The following is a 20,002-nucleotide window of genomic DNA, read 5'->3' as shown; positions in this document are numbered from 1 at the left end:
CCCAAATGGCTGGTTCCATAAAGCCATTTTTGGCCACATTGTGGGATGGATAGCAGGGGGCTCAGGACCCCAGGGTCTTAAATCTGGGGATCCGTCCCCGGCAGGCTTGATGATGAAATCGCTCAGAAGAACAACGCCCTGAAGAAGATCCGGGAGCTGGAGGGTCACATCTCAGACCTCCAGGAAGACCTGGACTCAGAACGGGCCGCGAGGAACAAGGCTGAGAAGCAGAAGCGGGACCTTGGGGAGGAGCTGGAGGCGCTGAAGACGGAGCTGGAGGACACGCTGGACAGCACGGCCACCCAACAGGAGCTCAGGTGAGGGGCCCCCGCCCCGCTGATGCGACGGCTGGTGGAGAGGGGCAAACCCGAGCAGATCCTGGGTCTTGGGGTTCCTCAGGCCCTACGTTTATCGTCCTGATTGTATTTTGCTTTAACTAATATAAGCATGCTTATTTTTAATCTTATTTTGCATCACAGTCAGAGGATATACTCAATTAGAGAATGATTTGAAAACTGTAGGAAAGTAGATACCAAAAGCATCACCCCCAGTCCCACCACAGTTAACATTTTGGGGGATTTCATTCCTGTCTTTTCCTGTGTGTGTATAAGTTTTGTGTTAAATTTTCAAAATAATATTTATTAGATTGGTCTCTGATTAAAGAGTCACTGCAGGCTAACAGCCAACAACAACCAAAAAACAAACACAGAAACAAAACCCACCATAAGAACGGGTCACCTGCCAGATAATGAAAGTCACTGCCTGACTTTAGTGAAACTAGGTCGCTTATTCATTCAACAGATACACAAATGTGCTTTGAGTGCACCCTGTATCAAGCGCTAACATGGAGATTTATTTCCCACATTTTGGGTTTTGTGCTACATCACTTACCTGGGCCTAAAAGCCAGCACAATGTTCTTCTCCATTCCCACTGGCCCAGTGCAATGGCTCAGAGCATGGGCACAGAGTCAGACTGTTTGGGTTCAAATTCTCGCCCTATCACACAATGGTTTCAACAGCTTGGGCAAGCTGCTTACTCTTTCTTAGCTTTAGTTTCCTCATCTATAAAATAGAAATGATAATATTCTTGCCTCTTAGGGTCACTCTGAATATTATATGCAATGATATATACCCAGAACTTAGGTCAGGGCCTGGCATATTGTGCATGCTCAGTAAATAAGAGCTAATGTTAATATTTACGGAACAGTTTGCAATTCACTTTGCATTCTTTCAACAATATCATGTGCTGTATTTTGTGTATTTGTTTGCCAGCCCTGGGAGATTCTGGGCAGGTAGCATGCTCCTCGTTTTGAGGAAATTCCAGGTCCAGAGAGGTTAGGTGACTCACCCAAGGTCACACTGCTAGGGAGGGGTGATGATGAAGACCTTAGCTCCAGGTCCCGGGAGAGCGCTCGTTCTTCTGCACAGTACTGTCTGAGGTGAACCGCTGTCTCCTCCACTGCCAGCCACTGTGTTCTTCCTGTCCAGGGCCAAGAGGGAGCAGGAGGTGACGATGCTGAAGAAGGCCCTGGACGAGGAGACTCGGTCCCACGAGGCCCAGGTGCAGGAGATGAGGCAGAAGCACACACAGGCCGTGGAGGAGCTCACGGAGCAGCTGGAGCAGTTCAAGAGGGTGAGTTGCGATGCTTTTTTTGTGACAACAAAATATCAAGAACGATATGTCAACAGCTTCAAATAACTACATGTCAGTGTCCATACTGAGACCAATAACAAGCTACAACGATTCGAATGCGAGTGATGGCAGCCAGCATTTATTAAGTGCTTACTGTATCTTATGCTGATTAATCTTTACAGCCACCCACTGGGATAGGTACAATGAAGCTCATTTTACACATGAAGGAGCTGAGGTCCAGAGCACCTAGAGGTCACACAGCTAGTCAGCGGGAGTCCAAGCAGTCTGGCTCTGGACCCACTTCTTAGCCTCTCCAGGGTAGGGTCTACTATACACTGCCCTAATGGATAAGCCAAGTTTAGCAAAACTTCTGGGAAGGTAACAACACTGAGAACCTTCTAGCCATCTTCATTTCTCTGCAGATCAGAAGACGACTATCATTATTTGATTTGAGTAGCAAGACAGCTCTCCCTGGTGTAGTTTTTTTTTTTTTTTTTTAATTATTTTATTTATTTTGGCTGTGTTGGGTCTTTGTTGCTGCGCGGGCTTTCTCTAGTTGCGGCGAGCGGGGGCTACTCTTCGTTGCGGTGCGCGGGCTTCTCATTGCGGTGGCTTCTCTTGTTGCAGAGCATGGGCTCTAGGCTCATGGGCTCTAGAGCGCAGGCTCAATAGTTGTGGTGCACATGGGCTTAGTTGCTCCATGGCATGTGGGATCTTCCCAGACCAGGGCTCGAACCCGTGTCCCCTGCATTGGCAGGTGGATTCTTAACCACTGCGCCACCAGAGAAGTCCCCTGGTGTAGTTTGAGAATGGCTAGATCTAATCTTTCTTTCTCCCGTGGTTGGCTACTTGGGGTATATGGGACTTGAGACAGTTAAATAGCTCAACTCTGAATGCTTCCTATTGGGAACTTTCTCTCCCTTTGGAGAATTTCCTTGTGTTTCATTCCCAGGAGGGAATTTTTTTAGCTTATGACATCCTGCCAGGTTGCTTCCCTAAGAGTCTAAATTATACCATCCTCAGCGCTACGGCTTCCGCCCTGCACTTTCTAGATTAAATGGCTGTTGCGTTACCTAAAAATTGTTGGAGTTTGCATTTGTTTCTATCGCCAATCAAAGTAAATGTTCTTCTATGAGCTGGTTCACCACCGGTTCTATCAGAATCTCAGAATTTTCCCATACATTTAAATAACGCCAGCAATCCCTCATACGGCACTGATTACATGCCACTGTTCCAACGTTTTACGGACACTAACTCATTTAATTTCACCCGTGACCTTTGCTAAAATGCAGATCTCCAGGCCCCACGCTGAAATGTGCTGTGCCAGACTGAACACCCCTCACGCTCCAAATGGAGAAAAGGATGCCTGTTCATGTCCCCTTGTCACATGGGGTCTGAATATGAATCTTCAGCGTTCTGTCCGTTCTTTATATGTGTTGGATAAATAAGACCTTGCTAATTTTAATCTACAACATGTATTTCCCCTTTTAATTGTCTTCCCTTTTTTATGTTCAGAAGTTATTTTTTATTGTGATAGAATCTGAACCCAAATGGGCTCTTCCCACCTTCTGAAATAGTAAGTCCTCCAGACAGTAGTAAGGTGTATGTGTCCCTCTTACTCTGTGTTTGGCAGAGTGGGGCCTGGAAAGGTAACTGACCAGCGCCGAGCCAGGTGGCCGTCAGAGGTGAGCAGGGGCTGGAAGCCACACCCCGGATTCACAGCCTGGCCTCTTTGGAAAGACTCAGTTGTTCACGCCACCAGCAGATAGCATCCACGTCTGACCTGTATAAGAAAGAAGAGGCTGGGAATGCCTGTCCACCATTGCAGGAGCGTTGAAAAAGAGGACTATTTTACCTCTAGCAACTTCTCAGATTGTTGGGAAAAACCTGTAACATCATTCCTATCTTGGCTCCCCTTACATGTGTATAGTGTTGCCACCATTCTGGGAAAAAGGTTTTTGGGGAGCCCAGATCCCGTGAGGTCCCCCAGGGTCCTTGCTCATCAATCTGCACTGTTACCCTAAGAGGCACTTTGTCCCTGTCTGAGGTCCCAGCAGCTCTTAGTCACACCCGGGGCAGAGGAATGGCTTCTGAGGCTGCCTGGATACTGCACTGCACCTTCCTGGGGGCTGAGGGTGAGCCCACTGTTGCTTCCTCTGCTCTTGGGACCCACACTTCTCTCCTGCTTCTTTCCTCCTCCCTACAGCCCTGGGAGAAGGCCCCTCCCTTCTTCTGCTTTTTCCCAAAATGCTTTTTTTCTTGGAGAAACTCATGCACCTACATGAGCTAGTTAGATAAAATAACTTTCTCTAAACTTTCACAGAAATGGCAGTGTACATTCAATGATAAATCTGATGGACAATAGGGAATGGTGGGGACTGGGGCCAAGTGGAGTGTGACTGCCCTATTTACAGGGCTGGCTGCCATGCAGATCCAGCTGATTGTCACCTTGGAGGAAGGCAAGACCTCCGTTTCCAGATCTTTAGTTTGTTTTTTTGAAAGTCAGACTTACAGAGGTATACGCAGCAAAATTCACCAATTTTAAATGTATAGTTCAATAATTTTGACAAATGTATTCATTAGTGTAACCACCACCTAGCCATGAAATAGAACATTTTATTTTTAAAAAAGAGAAGCTGGGAATCCAGATTTTTATGTGGTATTTCTTAATTAAAATGTTAAAAGGTACTGCATGGATTAAACAGGACAGGATGGCAGGGTTGATGCAGCCCAGGGGATGCCAGTTTGCAACCTCTGAGCTTTAGGAAAACGGAATCCAAAAAGTCTGACTGGTGACTGTGTGTTCTTCACTGTGCCGTGTCCCTCCCCTGAGGCGGGGGGGCACAGGTCCCCGGACTCACTGAGGGAGGGGAAAGGAAAGATCCCCCGACAGCATAGGTCCCTATCTTCAGTGCTCGCCCAGCCACGGCAGTAACAGCTTCCCTCCCTGCTGCCTCTCTGGCCAGGCCAAGGCCAACCTCGACAAGAGCAAGCAGGCGCTGGAGAAGGAGAATGCAGACCTGGCGGGAGAGCTGCGTGTCCTGAGCCAAGCCAAGCAGGAGGTGGAGCACAGGAAGAAGAAGCTGGAGGTGCAGCTGCAGGAGCTGCAGTCCAAGTGCAGCGACGGGGAACGGGCCCGGGCCGAGCTCAACGACAAGGTCCACAAACTGCAGGTGAGGCGGGCTTCGCTGGGCCCGACCCCTGAGGGGTGAGGCTCTTCCGGCTAACAGAGCCTCTCTTGTGGCAAAGCAAGTCCGTTTCCTCTAGTTACATGCCTTGGGGAGATGAGATGGTCGCCCTATTCAATTTAGTCTTTCAAAACTCTCTTCCACTCATTCAGCGAGTATTTATTGAGTGCCTGCTGTATGCCAGGCACCATGTTTAATCCTGAGATACAAGAGCAAGGAAGCAGACAGACACTGTCCCTGCCCCAGGAGAACTCCAGCCTAGTGGGGGGAAAGACATTAATCACCACATAAATGAGTGTAAAATGATGCTGGAAAGCAGAGGCACATAATGCAATAAGTGTAAATACTATGGGTGCCTGGGCTGCAGGAGGAGGGGTCAGGAAAGGCTTCCCTAAGAAAGATGTATAGTCCGACAGATAAGAAGTCTATCTACTTATAGGCAGAGGGAGCAGCATGTGTAAAGGCCCGGCGGGAAGTGGGAAATTAGAAGAGATCACGTAAGGCCAGTAGAGCTAGATGCCGAATGGAAGGGGAAATGTGGCACAAAATGGGATTGGAGAGGTAGGTTGTGGCCAGAGGACACAGGGCCTTCAAGGCCCTATTATATGTATGCTGGTCTTTACTCTGAGTGATGGGAAACCACTGATGGGTTTTAAGCTGAAGAATGACATGGTCTGGTTTTCTTTGGTCTTAATTAGCTTTGAATAGACATTTGGCCTGACTTGCCATTCATGGGATACAGCTCCACTTCTGATAAAGATTTAATGCGCCTAGAGCCTGGGATGAGGGTGCAGGGCAGCGTTAAGTATGAATTTTTCCACATGCAGTTGGGCACAGGGGTTTTGCTATCCTAATACAAGCAATGTCCTGAAGGAGTGGAGTCAAGATCATTTATGTCCTTACTGTAAATGGGAAGAGGACAGGTGGTGGGCAGGTATCTCCGAAAGGACTTGCTCAGAGATACCAGCTCCTGGAGTAAAAGGCAGAGAAAAGGTAGAAGGCTTTTTACCTTTAGTGTCTGCGTCTTTGGTTTTGCCATAAGGGTCAGTGAAAGGGCAAAGAGCAGGGGGTGAAGAAGAGGGGTGGGAGGGACAGGACCCTTGGAAGTGGAAGTGCCACCTGCAGTCTCTTCCCCCACTTTAGGGAGTGAGTGAGTCCAGACCACTGTTCAGTGCCTGGAGCCTCAGACCTGCTGCTTCATCTTTGCCAACCTTGGCAAGGATCCAGGATCCATTTAGAGGGATCAGGGCCCAGTCAGCACAGTCTAACTACAGTCTAACAGGGCTCTAACAGGGTCCTAGAACCAGAGTCTACAGCCAGAGATTGCAACTTGTACGCTATGTGCTTCCCTGGGGGGCCATGGAGTGACCATGGAGTGACTAGCTCATGGGTATTTCGCAGTGGATGCCCCAAGGCCTATCACTGAGTACAAGGGGCTCCTCTTACTTCATGAGGATCCTATTCTAGAAGTTCCGACTAACCGGTCTCTCGGCACCCTCAGAATGAAGTTGAGAGTGTCACGGGGATGCTCAACGAGGCAGAGGGGAAGGCTATCAAACTGGCCAAGGACGTGGCATCCCTTGGGTCCCAGCTCCAGGACACCCAGGTGGGTATCGTGCCACATCAGCCAGAGGCACCTGGGGTACGACCTTCCTGGGGGTGGGCCCCTAGACTTCCATGTGTCCTTTCCATAGGAGCTGCTTCAAGAAGAAACCCGGCAGAAGCTCAACGTGTCCACCAAGCTGCGCCAGCTGGAGGATGAGAGGAACAGCCTACAGGACCAGCTGGACGAGGAGATGGAGGCCAAGCAGAACCTGGAGCGCCACATCTCCACTCTGAACATCCAGGTGCCCCTGCATGTCCTTGCTTTTCTGGGCCTGAGCCCTTAAGGGTAGATCAGTGGCTCCGATGTGACTGTGGTAGAATGGTGGCGCCATTTTGCTTGGCTCGCCGGCTCCCCCTGCTGTTGAGTTTCTTCAGTGAGACGGTGGTCTTTGCTTCTCAGGGGCGCAGGGATGGGAATCCCTCACCACCCTCCTCTCACCCCACCCTGGACACTGCCATTTCAGCTCTCCGATTCGAAGAAGAAACTGCAGGACTTTGCCAGCACCGTGGAATCCCTGGAAGAGGGCAAGAAGAGGTTCCAGAAGGAAATTGAAGGCCTCACCCAGCAGTACGAAGAGAAGGCAGCTGCTTATGACAAACTGGAAAAGACCAAGAACAGGCTTCAGCAAGAGCTGGACGACCTGGTCGTTGATTTGGACAACCAGCGGCAACTGGTGTCCAACCTGGAAAAGAAGCAGAAGAAGTTTGATCAGGTAGGGGCTGGAGGGCCCTCCACTCTGCTCATGGACCCTGGCTGGGGGGGATCGGGTCTGCAGAGTATCCAGTGTGGCTGCTGCGTGTGTGTCAGCATCCCATCCAGGCTTTGCTGGATGCGATGGAAGCCTAGCCTGCTTTGTGTGAAACAGTAGTTAGGGCTTTTTGGTCAGAGGGAGGAGAGTGGCAAAGCCTCAGTGACTGTGACTTTCCAGGTCCCACCACCATAAGGGCCATCTAGAAACCCAGTCATGCCTTGGGTTCTAGCCCCGATAAGGAATGAGGTTTACTGATTTTATTTACTCAGCGAGTATTTATTGAGTGCCTGCTGAGATTTCCAAGTAATTTAAAGTATCTACCCTTGAAATACCACTGTTCCCTAACATTTCATCACAGAGAATCTTGAGCACACAGCAAAGCGGAAAGCACTATACCGTGAACACCTGTACACCACCACCTGGCTTCAATCGTTAATGCTTTTACCACGTAGACTTTATCACACACTATTTATAAGGGTGTATTGCATCTGTCATTTGTATCTTTTGGATGCATTTCAAAGCAAATTACAGACATCTGTACATCTCCCCCTTGATACCTCAGCATTGCATATAAAAACTAGGGTTCATTTTTTAAAATATTTTTTCTTCCCTTGAATACATACAATGAAATGTATAAATCTTAAGTGTACACTCACTGAGTTCCGATAAATGCCTACACCTGTATAACCCAAACCCCTAAATACCAACTTTTAATACATGTTACTCAGATTTAGTAAATATGATTTGGTTTACAAGTGACTTGGGATTTATTCCAAAAATCAGTTTTGGGATTGTACTTCGGGATTCTTCCCTCTTCTACCAGCCATCCCTTCGCTGTGCTGACAGCTTGTCCTCATTGCTTCTAATCTGCGGTTTCATTACCTGGCCCAGGGTCTGAGCCTGCTTTATTATTTTCCTGTCGCAAACAGTGGAGAGTTTTTGTGTTGACTGCTGTTTGGGAGTCCCTGTTACTTGCCTGTCTTTGTTGAATTCTGGCAGTCTGGGTTTTGGATGTTACGGTGTATACTGCTCTCTCTTTCTAAAGATGAGATTAACATCAGTATGGGGTGTTCTTGGAACTGCTTCTCCAGGCAGAGGGGGAACTGTGTGCAGATCCATCCACCACTCACCATTGCCCTACCGCGGCTCATAGGCTACTCTTGTGAGCGAGCGACTGTGGCCATGAAACAACAAAAGAATAATTGGCCTCTGGGAGGATTAAATGTCACCCTGACCTCGGTCACAGCACATTCTAACCAACACGGGCAGCATCAGTGATTTCCAAGCACAGAGATTCAGCGTATCTGGCTCTGCAGAAGGTTGACCTCGAAGTCGGGGAGCAGTCTTATTATAAACTGTTTGCTTAGACACCTGACTTCCTTCCACCTGCACCAGGACAAGTTCAGCCGGACACAAGGCTTCTTCCCCATATTTGCAGTTCAATGCAGCCGACCCTCGGGCATGTCTAGAGCTCACCTCTGGGTCTTCTGCTGTGTTGCAGTTGTTGGCCGAGGAGAAAAACATCTCTTCCAAATATGCGGACGAAAGGGACAGAGCCGAGGCGGAAGCCAGGGAAAAGGAAACCAAGGCCCTGTCGCTGGCACGGGCCCTCGAGGAGGCCTTAGAAGCCAAAGAGGAGCTCGAGAGGACCAACAAAATGCTCAAAGCTGAGATGGAGGATCTGGTTAGCTCCAAGGACGACGTGGGCAAGAACGTAAGTGGCTCTTCATCATCTTTGCTTGTCTGCATTTCACCCACCCACTCTCTGTGCTATTTATCAGTCCACGGGGGAAGGAGAGGGCTCCATGCCTCCTTCACGCTAAGCAATAATCAGGAATTGGAGGGAGTCCCTCGGGCTGATGCTAAGAAGGGGCCTGGTTGGGAACTGCATTTGGGGGTGGGTTCTGAGTCAAGGGTTCCGAGAGGATGGCTCTGGTCTGGACTCCTGGTCATGCATCTTGAGGGTGGCAAAAGCCATCTCCCTGACCTTGATGAGATGTCAGCCATCTCCGGGGGCTGCCCGACCATCTTCATGACGTCAACCCTTACGTAAAAGGTCCATGAGCTGGAGAAGTCCAAGCGGGCCCTGGAAACCCAGATGGAGGAGATGAAGACCCAGCTGGAAGAGCTCGAGGATGAGCTGCAGGCGACAGAAGATGCCAAGCTGAGGCTGGAGGTCAACATGCAGGCCCTGAAGGGCCAGTTCGAGCGGGATCTCCAGGCCCGGGACGAGCAGAATGAAGAAAAGAGGAGGCAGCTCCAGAGGCAGGTAATCTGTGGGGAGGAAGGAAAGGGGGGAAGGGGAGGTGGGGCGGCGTGCTTCCTTCCTCCCACCTCCACTTCCTGGCTTCATGGAGACTCTGATCTCTCACCCGCGACCTGGGGATGAGAAACCCGCCTTGCAGGTGGTTGTGCAAACCTGGGCGCTGGGAAGGGATCCTAGGGGCGGCCTTGCCCGGCAGCGCACGTCTCTCTCCTTGCTCAGCTTCACGAGTACGAGACGGAACTGGAAGACGAGAGAAAGCAACGTGCCCTGGCGGTGGCGGCCAAGAAGAAGCTGGAAGGGGACCTGAAGGACCTGGAGCTGCAGGCCGACTCGGCCATCAAGGGGAGGGAGGAAGCCATCAAGCAGCTGCGAAAACTGCAGGTGGGTGATGCCCCGAGGGCAGGGCGCGCGGGGGAAGCCAGGTCAGCAGCAGTGGGAGGACACAGGCCTCCCTCTGTCGCCGGTGCCTGGTCACCTGGTGCCTTTCCATCACCCTTTAGCTTTGGGGGCTGTTTCCTGCCCTGGATGGGGGGGGCCAACATCAGGCGTTTGGCTGCGGGGCCCAGATCTCAGCACCGCTTCTTAGACAGGTCTGCGGAGCCCATCCAGAACCGTGCCCCCAGGCAGCCAGCTGGCCACGTGAGGCTGAGGGCCTTGTGGTCAATCGTGGGAAATCCTAGGGTTGGCACAGAAAGGTAATTTGGGCAGCAGGACTCGGTGAGTAAGGACCTCTTAGCTGGTCCCGCCTGTTGACCACGCAGGCTCAGACGAAGGACTTCCAGAGAGAGCTGGAAGACGCCCGCGCCTCCCGGGATGAGATCTTTGCCACGGCCAAAGAGAATGAGAAGAAGGCCAAGAGCTTGGAGGCAGACCTCATGCAGCTACAGGAGGTAAAGGCTTCCTCTCGCTGCGAGAGCCCTGATGGGGATGCCGTGATAGCAGCCCTGGGCACCCCCAGCTTGTGCACCCTTGTCCAGCATTCCACGTGGGTGGGCCCCATAGCGAGGGTGTGGAAAGACACAGGGTTTCCTCCCTGATGGATCTGCAGGCCTCCCCCTGAGCTCAGAGGAGGCCGAGCCATTTTAGAGACGGCTGGGGGCCTGGTGACAGGAACGGGGTGGCTTCTCAGGTGGGCTCAGCCCTTTCCTGGCAGACAGCAGGTTTCCCTCCTCCCCACCTGCCACCGTCCAGGATCTAGCCGCGGCCGAGAGGGCTCGCAAGCAGGCAGACCTGGAGAAGGAGGAGCTGGCTGAGGAGCTGGCCGGCAGCGTGTCTGGAAGGTATGAGCCTCGTGGGGAAAAAGGGGGCTCCCTAGACTCAGGTGATGAGGGAGAGGCAGTCAGAGGAGAGTCTCCCGGACCCCATTTCAATGCTGAAAATGACAGAATGTTCAGCTGAGCTTGTGACAGGGGTCATGGGGTTCTCACACCCTGTTTGAGGGTGTAGCCAGTTTCACTCATTCTGAATGAATGGCATGGTGGGGACGGGGCATCTGGGGACGTTGGGGAGGAGGGAGCTGATCCTCACCCCAGGCCTGGCTTTGCTGACACCAGTTGGCTCCCCACTTCCCGCTGTGTACCTTTGGACAAGCCTCTAAGCCTCTCTGAGCCTCAGTTATAAAAGGCGGCAACCTGAGGCATTGCTTCTCCAAGGGAGGAGGCTCTCTAAGCCTCTGAGTGGAGGCTGGAGGCCCCAGAGCGGCTGCCTTTCCCTTAGGAACGCACTGCAGGACGAGAAGCGCCGCCTGGAGGCCCGGATCGCGCAGCTGGAGGAGGAGCTGGAGGAAGAGCAAGGCAACATGGAGGCCATGAGTGACCGAGTCCGGAAGGCCACACAGCAGGTGGGGCTGGGGCGGCCAGGAGCAGGGCAGCACACGCCTCAGATCTGCCCTGTCCCAGGCCTCACACGGCTTCAGGACAGGCTCCTGTGTGCCAGGCCCCGGTGGGGGTGGACGAGAACGCGAAGACGGGAGAGTAGGGACCCGGCACGTCTGCTCCCGAGCGTCCACTCCCTCCCCTTCCGGTCACGCCAGCACCCCGCCTGCAGCACCTCCTTTGGTGGCTCCCTGCAGTAGACGATGCTCGCCCATAAGGGCCTTGGCCGTCTCCTTCCTGCTCTTTCCTCAGCCCCCGCCTTACAACAGTGAGCACTCAGTGACATCACTGAGCGCCAGCTCCATGATGGGCGCTGGGGACCCATCGTGTGACCTGGGCGCCTGGGTGGCACTGGGATGCTTCCTGGAAGAGCTGCCTCTTGAGCTGGGTCTTCAAGGATGGCCAAGAAGGAGCTGGCTGCTGGAGGGGAAGGAGGAGGGCTTCTGGGTGCTCCAGCTCCAGAAACCTGCGCGGAGGCCAACGAAGGCTGGGGACTGCGGGGGGGGAGCCGTTCATCTCAGTGCACCGTCTGGCACTTCCCAAGCCCTCCACCTGGTGACCTTCACCCTCCTCCCCAGGCCGAGCAGCTCAACAATGAGCTGGCCACGGAGCGCAGCACGGCCCAGAAGAATGAAAGTGCGCGGCAGCAGCTTGAGCGGCAGAACAAGGAGCTGCGGAGCAAGCTGCAGGAGATGGAGGGGGCAGTCAAGTCCAAGTTCAAGTCCACCATTGCGGCTCTGGAGGCCAAGATCGCACAGCTAGAGGAGCAGGTCGAGCAGGAGGCCAGGTACGGTGGGACCAGTGCCCGAACGACAGCCGGCTTGCCGGTGAGTGGCGGGGATGTCGGGGGTCAGTCAGTCTCTCTGGGCATCAGTTCTGGCTGAGAAATCAGCTCAGTGGTACCCGCGCTGCAGCTGTGTTGGGAGAACTGAGTGAGAACGTAGGAAGGTGCTGTGCCCTGGCCTGGCCCGGAGTAAGCCTCTGAGACATTAGCTGCTCTAAGCAGCATGACTCCTCAGTGATGTCAGCCAGACTTCCCAGGAGCTCACGTCACTTTGCCTAACGTGTGTCTGCAGGATGTCACATTAGTGGGTACACAAAACATCCAAATCATCAGCCCCTTCAGCACACACAAACATGGGAAGGTTTCTCACTTAAGTACGGTCCCTGAGCTGTAAGGTCACAGCACATTCATGACCATCAGATAGGGTCGGGATCCTTGCATTGTTTTTGCTTTTGGTGGTGGCTCTACGGATAACTCACATACCACACAGTTCACACATTTAAAGTGTACAGTTCAGTGGCTTTCGGTGTACGATTCATAGGCACACACTCACCACAGTCAACTGTAGCACGCTGTCATCACCAATAAGCAGCCCTGTATCCTTAACCATCACCCTCTATTTCCCATCCCCAGCCAACCACTGATTTACTTTCTGTCGTCTCTGTTGTCTATTCTGGACATTTTGTAAAGTGGGATCATACATCACGAGGCCTTTTGTGACTGGCTTCTTTCACGGAGCATGTTTTCAAGGCTCCCCCATGCTGTAGCCGACGTCAGCACTTCATTCCTTTTCATGGACAAACATTAGTCTCAGGATGAGCCCTGATTTGGGCTCAGGAAAAGTGCCCACCGTGGGCCATGCTGGTCTGGTTTACACACTGACTGCAAGGGAGGCCCTCCCCATCCGAACCGTCCCCACCCCCCTGTGTGCGCAGAGAGAAGCAGGTGGCCGCCAAGTCGCTGAAGCAGAAGGACAAGAAGCTGAAGGAGGCCCTGCTGCAGGTGGAAGACGAGCGCAAAATGGCAGAGCAGTACAAGGAGCAGGTAACCCTGCCCGCGCCCGCCCAGCCCCGCAGGCCCCGCCACAACCCCCTGACCCCCGGGCCTCTCCTTGACAGGCTGAGAAAGGAAACACGAGGGTCAAGCAACTCAAGAGGCAGCTGGAGGAGGCGGAGGAGGAGTCCCAGCGCATCAACGCCAACCGCAGGAAGCTGCAGCGGGAGCTGGATGAGGCCACGGAGAGCAACGAGGCCATGGGCCGCGAGGTGACGGCGCTCAAGAGCAAGCTCAGGTGAGGGGCCAGCCCCCGGGGGCCTCGCCTCACGGGCTGGGTGCACGGGTCGGCCTGAAACCTCCACAGCGGCTCAGAGCCCCTTTCCCCGAAGCCCTCGCAGCTTTCTGGCTCAGCATCATGTATGCAGCACCAGCGTGGGCTGGACGTGGGCGGGGCCCAGCTCACAGGCCCCTCCCCGCCTCGAGCAGCACCCCTTCTGTCCTAACAACCGCTCCCGTCCCATCCTCCAGGTGAGGAGGAGGAGGAGGAGGAGGAGGCAGTACCTCCATCTCCTGAGACCTTTCTTCACTGTGTCATCAACATCTGCAGAATCCCTTCTCTCTTAACCTGTTTTCTGGACTTTGTCTTCCCCACCTTTCCCTAACTCGGCGTTTCTCTGCACTACTGCCATTCAGGGCTGAATAATTCTCCATCGTGGGCTGGCCTGTGCACCGTAGGATGTTGAGCAGCATTCCTAGCCTCCACCCACTAGATGCAGTGGCCCTTCCCCCAACGTCCCCCGGGGGGGCCATCGCCCACAGTCCAGACCCTCTGCCATAAGTGGACTGGGGTTGTTTTCTCTCCCACAGCCCTGAACCTCTGGGCCTGAAGGGGGTAGGCGCTCCCCTGCTCCTCAGGGCTCCTTCCCATCCCCTGGTCCACCTGGTGCCCTGAAGGTTTTAGCTCCGTGCTTCCTATCACACTCGCTCACACCCTCCAGCAGGTGGGTGATCCAGCCTCTCAAGTCCATGACCTTCTCTCCTCCAGGACCCTGCCACTCCCCGGGCATTCCCAGGAACTCTCAGCCCTAATGTGCCCATCAAGCACCCATCACCTGCCTGCCACCACCTTTCTTTAGCTCACTCCCTCTGTCTCCGCCGGGGTCTGCAACCCCTCGGCCCATCCTCTCATCCTCTCGCAGCCCCACCGACTCCATGGTTATGGTCAGCCTCTCCCACATCCTCCACACTCTGGTCTCCCCTCCTGCTGTGTTGTGCAGACTTGGTTAAAACACAACCCAAATTAAACCCAACTGCCAACCTTCTGCAGCTCAAAGCAGTGTGGAAAAGCAAACAGGTGTGCTGCCACTTCTGCTGGAAACTCTTAAATCGCAGAACCAAGCCGACCTCACTTAGCGCTGCCTGGACTTTTGCCTCCCCATTCCTCTCAGTCCCGGCCTCCTCTCAGCCCTCCCCCATCCTCTCAGCCCTCCCCCCCTTAGGCATCTGCTTTTCACTCTCCCTAAACTTACTATCCCTGCCATCCTCACTCTCAGCTGATGACTTCACTTCCTGTTTAATGGAAAAATGGAAACTATCATGAAGTATAGACAAGCCTCCACTTCCCTATTGACACACCTCCCTACATCTATGCTCATTTCCTCTATTTTTTTCCCCCATTTCTGTGCTCAACTGTCCAGCACCAACTGAGGTCCACCCCACCATCAGACCCACCCCCTCCTTGTTTAACTGAGGACGTTGTTCCTGAAAGTCCTACCCTTCTCCCTTGTGATGTGTTCTCTCTCACTGAGTCATTCCATTAGGTGAACAAACCCAACCCCGCTTCCCTGCTGTTACCACAAAACTCTAACTCAGTGGTCAGTCCTCAGTCCTCACCTGACTCAGCAGCATATGCTACAGCCCATCACTCCTCCTTACTGGGCCTCCCGGATACCACCCTCACCTGGTATCCTTCCTACCTTTCTGGCCATGTTTCATCTCTTCTGCTGGTACCTCATCTCAAGGCCCAGTTGCTGTTGGTCTGCCCAGAGTGCCATCTTGGTCCTCTCTCCATCCCCACCTCTGCCTACTCCTGCCCCAGGGCGCCATCCTGGTCCTCTCCCCCTCCCCCCCCCACCCCGTCTTCCTGCCCCAGGGCGCCATCCTGGTCCTCTCTCCATCCCTACTGCTGCTCATTCCTTAGGTGATCTGAACCAGCCTGGTGGCTTCAAAGTTCCATCTACAGCTAGTGACTTCCTAGTTTATCTCCAGCCCAGACTTCCTGGGATTCCAGACCTCCTTGACACTCCCATTCAATGCCTAACAGGCAGTTCACACCTAAACATACCCCAACCTGGGCCCTGACTGAACCCCTTCACCCCAAAACCAGCTCTTCTCACAATCCTCCGCAGCTGAAAGTTGCCATTAATCCAGGCCACAAACCTTGTGCTCATTCTTTATTTTTCTCTCTCCTTTACACCCTGCATCCACTCTGTTGGGAAATCTGGTCAACTCTCCCTCAAAAAATACTCTACATCCAGAATCCAACCACTGCTTGCCACCCTGGTCCAAGCTACCCTCTCCTCCCATCTAGACAACTTTCTCAGCCTCCTTGTGGGCCTCTCTGCGTCCATACTGGCCCCTTATAGTCTGTTCTCAACACAGAAATGGAGCTGGATCACGTCCCTCCTTTGCTTGGAGCCCTCTATGGGGGCTCCACCTCACTCAGAGCCAAAGTAACATCTTCACAATGGTTAGTTCCACTAGGCCCTAACGTGATCTCTGTCCTCTGCCTCCTAAATTACCCCTCCACCTCCACCTCCTCCTACACTGCCTCAAGGCCCTTGCACTGGCTGCTCTCTCTGCCTGGAATGCCCCTCCCCCAGCTTGCTGCACTAGCTGGCCCCTCCTTCCCTTCCTGCAGGTGTTCACTCACCCATGTTACTAGAATTTCCTACCTTACTCTTTACCGTTCTCCTCTCTCTTACCCACTTGTCATCATGGAACTTGCTGTTTCTTTTACTTATCTCGTACACAGTCTGTCCTCACTCTTGGCCTGCAAGCCCATGAACACAGAGGCTTTGTCTGCTTATTCATCCCCAGTGTTTGGGATAGTGCTGGGCACAGAATAAACCTTCAGTCGTTGAGTCAGAGGTGATGTTTCTCCAACCTCAGGCATTCTCGTACCACCTTTGCCATTTTGCCTTACCACCTGTACTTCTGTTGACTTGATGTTTTCTTTGAAATTAACTATTTAATCATACATATGTCGATTTACAAATGAAACCTATCACCCCAGTACTGTTAAACCAGCATGACTTGCATCAACAGGTCACAGTGAAGTTAAAACAGTGAAAACTAAACAATAGTGAGTTCTAGCTATTGTGGCCACAAATTGATGACTGTGACCTGAAGGCGGACTTCTCAGTTAAAAAGGGAATGACAAAGACATTAGCACCAAACAGATTTTCTGACATAATCAGATACATTTAAGAGTGGAAAAGAGAATACCTTTCTCACTGTGTGATTCAGCAGTCCAAGGGCATACCTAGGAACCCTCTGCAATCACCTGGCATCTTGACTCCAGACTCTTGAGAACCACTGCACGAGACAAGGGGAAAGCCCAAACCCCTTTCAGGAGGGGAAAGAGAGCAACTGGCTCAGAGCACAGCGATTTGGGAAGGAGCCCCTGCCCGTGCAAGGTGAGGGGTGGTGCGTCCCCACTGCTGGACCCCCCAGCAATTGCTCGGCTGCCCCAGACAACGACCCTTCTTGGGCTGTACAGGCTGGCGTCGGACTAACCATTTTTTACAGTTAATATGAACATGCACACAACATACAAGCGGAAGACGGGTCCTACCTTTTCCACCTTCTCTTGAGTCCTCTAGATGTACAAAAGCACAAAATCAAGCACTAGAGCCTTGAGTGAGGTGGGCAAGCCTAGCCAGCTCCTCAGCGAGCAAGAAATTACAGAGCAAGTTTCACACAGTTTTACCAGGCAGGTAAATCTCAACACAAGCCCTGCTTAGAGCCCGACCAACGCACCTAACACTCCTGACACCACCAGGCATCTCCACAGGAGCCGCCCAGGGTGCCCACCTCTACTGTCTTGCTACGGGCATAAAAGGCAACGAAGACAGAGTAATGATACTAAAGTGAGAGGCTGCTGCGGGCTCCTTGCCCAGGTCTGTTCAGGTTCTGTTCCCACAAGGCTATTCTGGACTAGCTTACTCAGATTCCTTTACCTTCCTGAACAGATATGCAGAATGGGAGGAAGCCACCTGACTTCTTCAGAGAAGCTCTGAAGGACAGAAATTTTCTTTTTAATTGGGAAAAAAAAGGCTCGTCCTTTTGTGTGCCAGCCTCTCTGAGAGCTCGTGGCTTCAGGTGCTCCACCGTTAGGGTGACTTAAAAGTGCCTTTAATTATTTAATTGAAGCAAATGCATTGATGATTAAAATTGCACTTGAATGGGAGGATGGTAACCACGGGGGACTCTCTCTCTCTGTTTCAGAGGCCCCCTCCCCCAGGAAACTCCGCAATGACTCACCAGGTATCATGCCTGCAGCTTCGCGGCTCGTGTGTGTGTGTCTCTTGGTTTCCATTTCCTTTCTGCCAACCCACCCCCTGCCCCCCGCTCCCCTTTTGTGGCCCTCGCAAATTCCCGGGATTCCTACAAAATCTGAAGGCTTAGATATCTTAGTTCAAAACTGTCTTTCATCAAAACGAACATCGACACAAAAGACCTCATCTCTTTACCCATTTTCCTTCCTTCCTTTCTTCCTCCCTCCTGCTTTGGCGTGTCACGTGTCACCGACGTGGCCTGTCGCCGCGTGCTGAGAGTTTAGAGGCTGTGCGTGGCTTGGATGGCTCTTACCTGTGTGACAGGCCCCTGGTAATGATGAGGCCGTGGCTGTGCCGTATTCCCTGGTCTGGCTCAGACACCGTGCTGGGCAGACGTGCCAGCTCCACTGTCTGGGTACCGTCTGGAGAACGGCTTCCATCCGGCTGGTCTGGTTCACAAGTCAGAATTAGCAAAGCACAGGGTCACAGTGGCCGCGGCCCAGCAATGTGCCCCCCAAGGCGGGGTTTCCACACACGCATGTGAGGGAAACGAGCTCTAACCCCGATGTCTCACTGGGGTTGCGTGGGGCTTGAGCGAGGGCCAGCTGCTAACTGCATCTTCAGTGCACGAGGGCCACACCGGCCACCACAGGGCCAGGCGCGGTCCAGGCGGAGCCTTTACTGGAGGTCTCATGGGCACGTGTTCATGGACCGCGGATGGAGACCCAAGACTCAGGGAGCGCACGGGGCCTTCACAAGACAGGGTTAAGAGGCCTCGACTTCTCTGGGACCCTGACAACATCTTCACACGTGAAGTGAGGCACTTGGGGCCCGGCTTTCGCCTCATCCTCCTTGAGGGGCCCAGCCAGCCCTGCCTTGTGTCTGTCTTCTCTCTTGGAGAATCCCACCTTGCTGTCGCTACCCAAATACTTAAAGCTGGATGAGGTCTTGGCAGGAGTTTTAGGCAGGAGCGTCACACCTCTAAGACATGGCTTTTGAGCAGTTTTTCTACCAGCTCATCCCGATCACGGGATAAGCTGGAGTCTAGGGTTGGCTGGGCCGTAGGACCCACCAGTTGATGGAAACTGAGTCCTTGCAAAGCGGCAGGTGCTCACGCTCTTGTGCCGATCCCTGGGATGCCAAGAGTGCCTTAGATACGTTTCTGAGTCCATGAATAGAATCCAAATTCTCCAGGATCAGACCCTTTAAGAAAATTTTAGAGGGGTCCTTTACTTCCTGTGACAGATATAGCCAGTGTCAACCTTTGCCTAGGATTTGAAGCCAGTTCCTTCAAGAAAGGCCCCTGAACCAGAACAGACCGGCTTCAGGACTGGTGCCCACGCAGGGGGCTTACAGGGACCCAGGCGCGACTGATTTACTTCTTAGATCAAGGAAGCACACTGATCAGTTAAACTCCTCTAGTTAGCAAATGCAGACCCTTCGGAGAGACAAAGGGAGCCTGAGCCACTGTTTCCAGCTCCAGGCCATCCCATCCAGTTTTGAACCTGGAGGGTTAGACACGGAGGAGAGCTGTGTGGATGGCTGCTGAGCCCTGCACGCCGGGACCCTGCTCTGTCCCGAGTTCTTGGAGAACACAGTGCTAAAGAAGGAAGAGACTTTCAAAGAACCTCTAGAGACTGAGTGATAGAAAGTTAGTTCCAAAGGAGCTGGAGGACTTCCCTGGCGGTCCAGTGGTTAGGACTCTGTGCTTCCACTGCAGCGGGCACAAGTTCAGTCCCTGGTTGGGGAAGTTCTGCATTTGAGGTGCGGCCAAAAAGAAAGAAATAAATAAAAGGAGCTGGAGGCCTAGAAGCTTCCCTCTGATGGGAGTGAGGCTGACCCAGGTCTTTAGTCGGCAGTAGCTACTAAGTATTTATTCCCGATCGCTGCCCCTTGGGAAGTACCATCCACCGTCCACAGTGGGTTTTACCAGCCCGGGTTCCTCCCACCCTTGGACCCCAGAAGGCTCGTGTTGGGAAGCCCCATGTCAGCGATCAGGAATCTCTGGGCCTTGCTTATGCCTCCTGTCTTACCTGAGTTGCCCCCTTTGACTAAAGAACTGACGGGCTGGGTTCACTGGGATGGGCTCACCCTCGTGGCTTTTCTGTCCAGCCTTTGTGTGGCGAAGCGGGTCGTTTTTGTTGCAAAAAACTTGCTTTCTTCTTAGACATCCTAAAATGAGTGAAGACCTGTCAAACAGGGTCAGATGGCTGGAGCCCAACACACAACATTATCTGTTGTGGTCGCTGAAAAGAAGGCAAACTTTCCTTCCAAACAGTGGAGGTTAAGTGCAGGCGGGTCTAATTTTCCCTCCTCCTGCCTGCCCCGCCCTCCTACGCAAAGCC

The 20,002-nt window shown here is 52.8% G+C and overlaps 1 protein-coding gene across 5 annotated transcripts in view; it reads left to right on the top strand.

Annotated features, from left to right (window-relative positions):
• The window catches only part of MYH11 (myosin heavy chain 11), a 126,399-nt gene that overhangs the window by 104,879 nt on the left and 1,518 nt on the right, over positions 1-20,002 (top strand). For 3 of the 5 annotated variants that reach the window (XM_061208076.1, XM_061208074.1, XM_061208075.1), the window contains 16 exons: positions 105-317; positions 1,489-1,633; positions 4,600-4,806; positions 6,323-6,427; positions 6,516-6,668; positions 6,891-7,139; positions 8,680-8,892; positions 9,235-9,447; positions 9,664-9,825; positions 10,206-10,334; positions 10,636-10,724; positions 11,161-11,284; positions 11,897-12,105; positions 13,038-13,146; positions 13,221-13,393; positions 17,608-17,646. In XM_061208076.1, coding sequence (XP_061064059.1) covers positions 105-317; positions 1,489-1,633; positions 4,600-4,806; positions 6,323-6,427; positions 6,516-6,668; positions 6,891-7,139; positions 8,680-8,892; positions 9,235-9,447; positions 9,664-9,825; positions 10,206-10,334; positions 10,636-10,724; positions 11,161-11,284; positions 11,897-12,105; positions 13,038-13,146; positions 13,221-13,393; positions 17,608-17,638 — 2,524 coding nt within the window. In that variant the 3' untranslated portion in view covers positions 17,639-17,646. The remainder of the gene's footprint in view (positions 1-104; positions 318-1,488; positions 1,634-4,599; positions 4,807-6,322; positions 6,428-6,515; positions 6,669-6,890; positions 7,140-8,679; positions 8,893-9,234; positions 9,448-9,663; positions 9,826-10,205; positions 10,335-10,635; positions 10,725-11,160; positions 11,285-11,896; positions 12,106-13,037; positions 13,147-13,220; positions 13,394-17,607; positions 17,647-20,002) is intronic. The other 2 variants (XM_061208073.1, XM_061208072.1) reach the window with 1 other exon arrangement.

The sequence above is a fragment of the Eubalaena glacialis genome, chromosome 13, assembly GCF_028564815.1.
Source record: "Eubalaena glacialis isolate mEubGla1 chromosome 13, mEubGla1.1.hap2.+ XY, whole genome shotgun sequence".
Classification (NCBI taxonomy): Eukaryota; Metazoa; Chordata; class Mammalia; order Artiodactyla; family Balaenidae; genus Eubalaena; species Eubalaena glacialis.
This window is presented reverse-complemented; position numbering and strand designations above follow the sequence as displayed.